Below are 10,068 nucleotides of genomic sequence, written 5' to 3'. Positions count from 1 at the left end.
GAGGAGGGGGGAAGGACGGAGGTGGACAGGGAGAAATAACTCGAAATCTACTGGTAGTAAATCTCTCAGGAAAAAATATTTGTGAGATCAAACTCTTCCATATCCATTTTTTTATATGCAAATATGCGAGGAATTTAATTTAAACATGTCACCATAAAATTACTTCCAAGAAGAATCTTTACAATAATTTTTGTTCTACTGTCAAGATCATAATTACATTAGTCTGACAGTCTCATCAAGTTGCATCACAACTTATGCTACAATACTTTTTAATTAATGTTTTTTAAAACATAAATCCTGGGTCCAAGGAGGGAAAGATAAGAGAGACAATCTGATTTAGAAGATGAAATAACCATATTTATGAATTCACCTCTTCAGGACAAGAATTTCCAAAGAAACTAGTAGAATCAACAGGGCTCAGTACTTACAGCAGGTTTTGAATTCTGAAATATCTTCAGAGGTAGAGTTAGGTCTTCCTTTGCTAAAGTTACTAAATATTCTTTAAAGAGCGAATTTGCAAGACCAAGGGACTGATTTTCACAGCGGTGGAGAAAAGGGATCATCCACTGATAAACATTCTTCACATATTTTTCATCAGAGGACTGGAAAGCACAATAAATTGCAGAGAGGAAAAAAAGAACAAGTTCAGCTTCATTGTCCAAAACAAAAAAAAAATCCAAACAAAACTTATTTTGATCAGTGTAACTGAAACAGTATCTTCACCAATCACAAACAGCAGCTGAAACCTGACATTCGTACTGCTGCAGAGATCACGACATCAAACACTGAAACAATCCATCATATTTCTGCTACCCAATAGCTTGGGGAAACCAAGTGGTACAGGAGCAAAGCCCATTACATGAGTTAGCTGTATTCCTCCTGCAAGCACAGAATTAGTGAAAGATCAGCTTACATTCATGTCCAAGTAGCAGTACTTTCAGTATGCAAGAATGCAAGACAGAAAGACAAATGGTGAGTGGTTACATAAATCCTAGCAAAATTTTGAAAATTCTGAGGAGTTTCAAACACATGAGTATTCCCCCTGAATTTCAGCCCCCTGTTCAATCTTTAGATATGTTTCAACCTTTCCAAAAGGTCTCTTTCTATTCTGAAATGCCATGCACAGGCTGAACACAGAGAAGATTAAAAAAACACATGCTGCAGAGACAAATATTAAATATTGGCCAAAAATCTTAAACACACCAAAAAAAAAAAATCCAAGGAAAACATCCAGCATTCTTGTAGCTGCAGCATGATCAACAGCTACAATGAAGAACCTTTGGAAACGGTCAATAAAAAAGCACTTCACAGCTTTCAAAAGACTGGATTTATTAACATTTGGTCCTGTGCTTAGGACAAAGAAACACATCTCTGAGAAAACAGAGACATTTTAGCTTTTGTTAAAAACAAAAAACAAAGAACAAAGAAAAAACCCCACAGCAAAAGAAGAAAAAGTAAAAGCTTTGAATCCTTGCTGAATTAAGGATGGAGGTTCGTCAGAAAAGTGCCAGCCACTAACAGTATTTATATATACATAGGATCTAGAGCAATCTGAATTACTGGAAATCAAAGTATACTTACTGATTTATTCAAAATACTTACATTCTTCATCAGCAGTCTCAGCTTTTCAATGTCTTTCATCTCTACAAGTTCCTTCAAAGTTAAGGTTGGATCACCACCAGTCTCATAAACTACTGTCTCAAGAGTGATCAGATTGTCACACAGCACCTGCAGACCTGGAATATTCCTCTCCATACCAAGACGAACAAGGGACAGAGCACAGTCCACCTGAAAAACAATAAACCCCTCCTGCTATACAACTGTTTGCCAAAAAACAATTTCAAGTCCAATTTGTGTCCTGTTTGTATGTATTTTCTTTCCCTGTTCCTTTTGCTTAATAGGCAATTTTAAGTTCCTAGAAGTTTTTAGTGGAACGTATATGCCTAAATAGATTGCTCTTCTCAGATTTATAAGGCCCAAATAAAATGCTTAACCTTAGTGGTTAAGCTAAAAAAAAAAGCTATTATAAGCTTTTGACCCAGATGCATTCTATTGATGCATGTACATTTGGAGAACACCATTCCTTCTGGAGATCACACACAGAGAGATACATCACCTCATAATATGAAGGATTGCTTTAAACTAAGATAATCAGTTAACTGACTGAAATTATGCATACCTCTGCATGTAACATGACTTTTCTAGCTGACCATGAATTAATAATTTTAATTGTTGCATTTTATTTCACAGAAGACAATGGCAGTCTTTTTCCCTGGTGACTTTTATATGAAAGATAAGGGGAAAGGGTCGGGGCAATCCCAAGCACAAACACAGGCTGGGCAGAGAAGGGATTGAGAGCAGCCCTGAGGAGAAGGACTTGGGGATGTTGGCTGATGGGAAGCTCAACATGACCCAACAATGTGCACTCACAGCCCACCGAGCCAACTGTATCCTGGGCTGCATCAAAAGAAGCATCACCAGCAGGTGGAGGGAGGTGATTCTCACTCCCTACTCCACTATCATGAGACCCCACCTGGGTACTGCATTCAACTCTGGGGCCACCAACATAAGAAGGACATGGACCTGTTGGAGCAAGTCCAAAGGAAGGCCACAGAGATCATCAGAGGGCTGCAGCACCTCCCCTACAAGATCTTATAGCAGCCTTCCAGTACTTAGAAAAAAGGCGTATAGGAAAGATGAGGAGAGACTCTTTGGCAGGGAGTGTAGTGGCAGGACAAGAGATAATGGTTTTAAACTGAAAGAGGGTAGATTGAGATTAGATATTAGTGAGAAATCCTACACTGTGAAGGTGGTGAGGCACTGGAACAAGCTGCCCAGGGAAGTTGTGTATGGTTCCTCCCTGGAAGTGTTCAAGGCCAGGCTGGATGGAGCTTTGAGCAGCTTGGTCTAATGGTAGGTGTCCTTGCCCATGACAGGGGGTAGAACCAAATGATCTTTAAGACTGCATCCAACCAAACCATTCTGTGATTCTGTTTCAATTTCACAGAACACAGTATGCATACATATATAGATATTCAGTGAGGCAGACATAAGTCTGGAAGAGTAGAACGCAGTTTCATTTATACGTTTGCAATTTGATTGATCCTTGAAAGTTCTTTTATTTCCATACCTACTGATAGGCTGCTAAAATCACAGGAAACTACGATTAAAGGGCCTCAGAAGACTGCAAACTTCAAGAATAAAATAACTTGCCCATTAGAAATAACTCTTAGTGATACTTCCAGGCAACCTCCTTTTCATGCAGCTAAACTGGCTTGAGAAGCAATAAAAAACTGGAGCATGCCAGTGATGAGCTCTATTCTTACTTGCAATGCTTATCTCTACTACATAGACCTCCAAACATTTTTTAAATATGAAAATATAAAACAAAAATAAGCTGCACGGTAGCCCCACAGACACACAGCAAACCTGCCAGGAAGCAATCATGACAGTGCTACATATTGGCAAACGACAGTGACACGTGATTGCCACATATCGATACGTATGACACAATATCACTTGACAGATAATAAACCATGTTTGCTGATACCCTGTGCACAACATTCCCTCCAGTAGTTACAAACATAAAATGCTACAAATAAAAGGCTACAAAAATGCTACTGTCAGCTATGGTAAGCCAAGTGGAAGGGAATCTACTGGCTTCCTATTCATTCCTATGGACCAATTATCCGGTTGAGTGAACTGTTGAGCAACCATAAGTACACTGCAAAAGGAAAACACAAGTACTTCGAAAGCCAAAACGAAGACTGAGACACAGTGTATAATACTGAGGGAAAAGCGTCCCACTAATACACATTAAGATAGGATTCTACTGGAGAAGGTATATCAGCTCAAGTCACCTCTGTAATTTCCTCACTGCTATTCTCACCTGCATCGCACATTTTTCAATTTCCTGTGCTCTGCTCAAATACCAATCAGTAACGAGATCTACTGAAAGGTCAGTAGTCCTGTACTTCAGTAACTCAGGTTGCATTTCATACAGAAATTCGCCTTCATCTTGTGAAGTTGGTTCAACAATCACCCTTTAAAAAAAAATAAAGTATAAATTTGCTTGCATTTTTTCATATCAATCTTTTTTCCTAAAACTTCTGGGTGTTCTGAAAGAAAATGATAAATTCAATCATCCATTAAACCAGTAATTTGATCACACTGAAATGCCTTTTAAATACTTTTTTAAGTATTAATTTTTGTCCACAAAGTAACTAGTAAGAGATTCCAAAGGTGAAAGAAAGAATCATGAAAGAAAGAATCCTCTTTACTAAAGATGCAGGTATGTTCAACCTCTGCTTTCCTCGCACAGTGAAAGGCAGTTTTGTGATCCATTAATGTTGCTATGATAATGCTATGGCTGACAAGCACTTTAGAAAGCACTTTTTCACAGAGAGGGTGAACAGGCATTGAAATGGACTTCCCAGGAAGGTGGTGGAGTCACCACCCCTGGAAGTGGCACTTAGTGCCGTAGTCTAGCCAATGTGGTGGTGTTAGGGCATAGGCTGGACTTGATAATCTCAGAGGTCTTTTCCAGCCTCAATAATTCTTTGATTCTGCGACAATTAAGTGGGGAAAAAAAAAGTAAAGGAATGCATTTGCAAAAGTTACTCATCATATAATCACACTGAACATAAGCTGTAACACGGAAAAGTGTTTGTTCAGTCAGTCTCACCAAGAAGGCTGAAAACACAAGTCAGCATGTACAAAAATAAGAAGTGAGTCTTACTGGGTATTGCCCACATTTTAAGAATTAGTAAGTAAATTCTATACCTGAAGTATACACAAACATAGAAAAAAACTTTTTACTTTTCCTATATACTTACCTGCATTCTGCTTTTTCACACCAGTCCTCTTCACGATGTTTCTGCTCATTCCAAGGAAGAATCTTCAATTTCCCTTGGTTGTAACTGGTATAAAAGAAAGGGAAACTTCATGCAGCTTGGTTTGGTTTTGGTTTTGGGTTTTTTGTGTGTTTGTTTGAATTGTGATAGAATTCAATTAATGGAATACAAAGCATAATCAAGTATCTTAGTGAATTCATAATAAGCATGTCATTCAACTAAAGTATCAATTCATTAACATTTATCACTTAATACACACTTTCAAGTGTGATTTTTGTGATATTTATACAAACACATGTTCTACCTATGTCATTAAAGATTCTATTAAAAAAAATAGTAAGTTTCTTTTCTTACTGACCATACCTTTAAAAAAAAAAAGGGGGGGGGAGCATCTTTAAAGATTTTTTTAGCACTTCACAGTAAGTATTCTGACTTCATATAAAAGCCTGAAATTAGTAAAAACCTATGATCTCCACAGCTTCACAGCTTTAAAAAAATGTAATTTTTCAAATTTTATCACAAATCCTTGTACTGAAATGAAACAATATGCGCCCTGCTGTACTGATCTTCTTAAGTTTAATGTGGTTTTCTGACTACAAACCTCCACAGTGAAACGTTCTCTAAAAATTGAGGTTGGAAAAAGAAAAAAAGATCTGTTTAAGATGCAGATTAAGAACACCATGGGCTATTACTAGAATGATTAGTTATGGCTTGCTGTTGGAGGCTAGTTGTTCAGGCAGCATAAAATTCCAGAAAACCCTGTCAATCTATGCAGAACATAAACTAATGGGGAAGAAAAGCACCATAAAGGTTCTGGCATTTATAGAAATAAGAAACAAACCATGTACAAAGTAGAGATATTAAAGTTTCAGCATACTGGAGCAATAAGCTATTTTAAATCTCATTTTCTCCTGACTGATAATAAAACAACAATACCACATGGACAATCCCTGCTTATAAATAAACAACTGACACTATCTTCTCATCCCTTGAAAAGCGGCACTGTGACTCAGAAGCTTAAAAAGAAACACAATTCCAACAAATACATCAATTTCATGATAAAGTAAAAGTCAGAACAACAAACTAAAGGTCAGTAACTTCATCTGATTTAGCAATAGCCATTAAACAAATTTAACAAAGCAAGGCATGTCCATAGGAACTGCCCTGCCCTGTACGCACACACGTTTCTTCCAGAAGATCAGCCAACCAAATTCCAAATGAACATTTACATACGTGCACTTTCTGATTCTGGAAATATTCATCATCGGGCCGTGTATTTTGGGGATTGCGGAGGGCTGCTGTTTGTTTAAGTTTTAGATAACAATTTATGAATTAATTTTACATATCGATGTTTAATACTGGGTTCATAAACTAAATTAACAGGGCAATATTCCAAATGTCATACATAGAATGTTATTACAGAACACCCAGTCTGTCATGAAAAAGTCCTCTTTATTAGTTGAAATGTCAAGTAACAGAAAAGCCAAAGTGTAATTAACATTTCCCTCCAAAATATAAAATCAAGACACTATAAGCAGGTTTTTAGGTTATGACCAATGCTACTTTTCTATGTTCTATTACACAAAAAAGAAAACTGAACAAAACTTTATTGCCCAAGATAATTTCTTTTCATAGTAAAACTTTGCCATTCACTTCCCAGTAGGTTTAAGAAGACATTTCAGGTGGGTTTGGATGGTTGGTTGGTTGGTTGGTTGGTTGGTTTGGTGTGTTGGTTGTTTTGGGTTGGTTTTGGTTCCTTGGTGAGGTTTTTTTGCTGTATCAACATCCCTTCTTACCCAGAAAAAAAAAGCAGAGGATTTCATTTCAGAAGCTGTTTCAAATCATGTCTGAAAAATTGTAGCAGAACTACTATGAGAGAGTAACAGTAAGAAGGGATTCTTAGGTAACAACTCCAATTTCACATTACAGATAGCTTTCCCCCCCCAAAACATTAGCTACACAAACTAACACCTTAATTAGTGTTCTGCCTCCAAGAACTGCAATGCTAAAACTTTGTTATTTAACTAACACCTTAATTAGTGTTCTGCCTCCAAACTGCAATGCTAAAACTTTGTTATTCTATTGTGTTAAAAAAAAAATCTTAGATGCACTATGGACCTGTAAGACTTGACTACATCAAATCAAATTATTTTAGCAATCTTTCATAAACATCAGGGATAAAAAGATTCAGTCTCTGGCAAAGACCACTTGGTAGTGGAAGCTCTCAAAGGAGCCTGAGGGCTTGGGCAGGTTCAGAAGTTGAGGAATCAGAAAGCCAAGCTGAGAAGAGCGCTCACACCACACCCTGCCCTTCCCTTCATCTCCTTCCCATAGCCCCACTAAGAACTGCATGAATAGTACTGGGTAACCTGTAAAGCAAAGTCAGTCCCTGTCCGTCAGCATTTCTCTCACCCACGTCTTAAGACAATCTATTGGTTGAGTTACCAAATCTGGAGGTAGTTAAAAGATGTGTAGACATGGCACTTAGGTGGACTTGGCAGTGTTAGGTTTCCAGTTGGACTCAATGATCTTAAGGGTCTTATCCAACCTAAATGATTTTATGATTCTATGAAAGAGAACACAAACTGTGCCCCTGCCCCTTTCAAACTTTGGCTTCTGAAACACCTAAATGAAGGGGAAGCAAGAGAGAGGATATATGACAAGTAAATAATTGTATCAAGATCCATTAGAAAACTGCAGCAGATACCATTCATTGTTTTTACTATGTAAGCAAATTCCTGTTCCAAGTGATCATTTGCAGACTGTTCACAGCTCTCTCAAAGGAAGAGCATCCCATCTGAATAAATCTTTCAACATAATCTCAGCTTCAGGAGAGGCTTTTGGAAAAGTTGTTTTGGTTTGACTATTATTTTGCTGATTGTTTTTGTTGTTATTGAAAGAAGTCATGCAAAAAAGTACGGAAAGAGGTGCACGCATTTGATGGATATTTAATGCATAAATACAAGGTCTGAATGACAAGGAAACAAGACACTAAAACTCACATATACTCTCCTAATGCTACTATTTCTCAATATAAGAGCTGAAGGAAAAAAAAAAAAAGGAAAAAAAAAAATCTACTGATCCAAGCCTGTACTATTAAACACTACACTGAACATTTCTTAATTCAGCTGCCACATCCTGCATACTTCCCATAGATGTGGCTGAGTCACATTCTGGAATTACAGGTTCAGTTAAGAAATTGTTTAATAGATACAGTAGCACAAAAGTTTTCTAATTAAAGTTGGCAAAACTTCTAAAGTTAGCAAATTTTCTTAACTGACCTGAATATCAGATGAATTATATGATTTTTTCCTTCCAATTATTCTTAACATACTTCCAGTCACTTTCCTCACCCTGATTATCAGTTATTAGAGACTGAACAGTTTGATTTTTATGTAAACAAGAGTTATCCACCCAGCCTAAAATAAAAAATTATGATAAATACTCATTATCGCAGATAAAATGCAATCACTTATCTGCCCTTCTCCCCAGCATATTTCAGAAAATAATCTGTATTTCCTTCTCCCCATCTAAAAGTATGTATTTTCTTCCCTACTCATGTAATGCAAAACACATCTGGGTTTGCCTTTAAATTCCAATTGCTTCAAATATTATTTTTTTAAAATACATTTTAAAATAGAATCCTTTCCAATTAACAGGAGTTTAAAAGTCAGCTTGACAGGGTGCTGACTCATCTCATTTAAACTATGCTTTTACCTTGAGAGGATGGACTAGATGACCCTTGTGGTCCCTTCTCACTTGGTATTCTATGATTCTAACAGAACTTGTGGATTAGGTACAGACTCCATTCAAAATAACTTCTCCATCAACCCATGATAGCTTATAGTTTCAACTAAAGTTGGAAGTTTATTGCTTAAAAAAATGTTTGCTAAGAAAGATGTCACTCAATTTGAGTTACCAGGCTTTGCTTTCTTAGACAGCTGCTTTGCTTCCCCCCTTCCCCTCACCTCCACAATCTGTCAAGTGAGGAAGCAATATGCAGCTCTGCCTCCCTCTGCCTACTGTACTCATCGGGTATGAGAGAAAAAAGTTGAAAAGTACAAGCAATGTGAATGACCAAAGGTAAGAAGTGCGTGATCACTGAAGAATCTTATAAGAGAGAAAACAACCAATATGCTAAGACTGATATCAAGTTGTTCATTTTTTTTTTTGTTTCACTTAAATAGGAAATGACATTTCACTGGTTTTACTTCCCATAACACTGGAAGCACTGATGGGACTGGCAGGGCCTCATTCAAAATAAATGGCAGATCCTGATTTACATCATATGCAGCAAAGCTGTCAACTACTTGCTGCATGACACTGTGTGTTTGGGTTCAAAACCAGAAAGAATTCTTGGAATAAAGTGTCATTAAAGTCTATTAAGTCTAGAAAATATCTAGTTCAGGAATATTTGAGCCACATATTCTAGATTCTTGAAAAACTTCAGGTAAATGTCACAATGTGCTTGTCTGTACCTGTTTTACCCTTTTTCTTCCCTTGGCAACTACTGTTGGCCATTTGCCTTCTGGCCAAATCTACCAAAAGCAAGGTCATGTTTCAGCACAAGATTTTGCAGAATGAAACCTACAGCTGACCAGACGCATCAATTCAAGAAGTACTATAAGCACACTTCAAAAGATTTTCATTAAAGCGTATCAACAGACCTCACCACAAAATACCACAAGGAGAAACTTCTCATTTCATGGGAAAGAATCTTCATGCAGTGCAATCTTGAGCGGAAAATGTCCACTCCATCTTTTTTCCCTTCTCACAACAGAAAAAGCTGAGCTAAATACTTCAAGTCAGGTGTATGGATAAGCCATGGAAAATTCTTCTAGAATTATTTTCTGCTCTGGCTCAATTTGCCATTTTAAAAGTATTAAGGTTCACCTTAGGAGAAAGCTGAGAGAGGAATTTTAGATTTTTAAAGCTCTCGCCAAAACTCAAGCAGCATTCAGAACTATCTTCTCCAAATGCTTAAAGAAAACAACATCAAAAAATATAACTGTAAAATATCTCATCCTAGTAGAAATCAGCAATTATGGAAAGTCCATCTTAACAGATATGTTTCTTGCTGAGCTAAGTTAAAAAAGAAAACAAAAAAGAAAAACAAAGCAACAAAAAACCAAAAACAAAACCAGCAAAACCCACACCACTCAGAACCGACTGCAAACTTCATTCACTTTCTCAACAACGCTAAAAAACCTGTAAC

The 10,068-nt window shown here is 37.0% G+C and overlaps 1 protein-coding gene across 1 annotated transcript in view; it reads right to left on the bottom strand.

Annotated features, from left to right (window-relative positions):
- Positions 1–428: 428 nt before the first annotated feature.
- Positions 429–10,068, bottom strand: part of NBAS (neuroblastoma amplified sequence) — a gene marked incomplete at its 3' end in the record, with an annotated part of 53,345 nt that continues 43,705 nt past the window's right edge. The window contains exons 23-26 of the mRNA XM_010191268.1: positions 4,836–4,919; positions 3,890–4,043; positions 1,603–1,788; positions 429–602 (exon numbers count right to left, since the gene is read on the bottom strand). Coding sequence (XP_010189570.1) covers positions 429–602; positions 1,603–1,788; positions 3,890–4,043; positions 4,836–4,919 — 598 coding nt within the window. The remainder of the gene's footprint in view (positions 603–1,602; positions 1,789–3,889; positions 4,044–4,835; positions 4,920–10,068) is intronic.

This window comes from Mesitornis unicolor, unplaced genomic scaffold, assembly GCF_000695765.1.
Source record: "Mesitornis unicolor isolate BGI_N332 unplaced genomic scaffold, ASM69576v1 scaffold5309, whole genome shotgun sequence".
NCBI classification, from domain to species: domain Eukaryota; kingdom Metazoa; phylum Chordata; class Aves; order Mesitornithiformes; family Mesitornithidae; genus Mesitornis; species Mesitornis unicolor.
The sequence above is the reverse complement of the archived record's forward strand: the minus strand, read 5'-3'. Positions and strand labels throughout refer to the sequence as shown.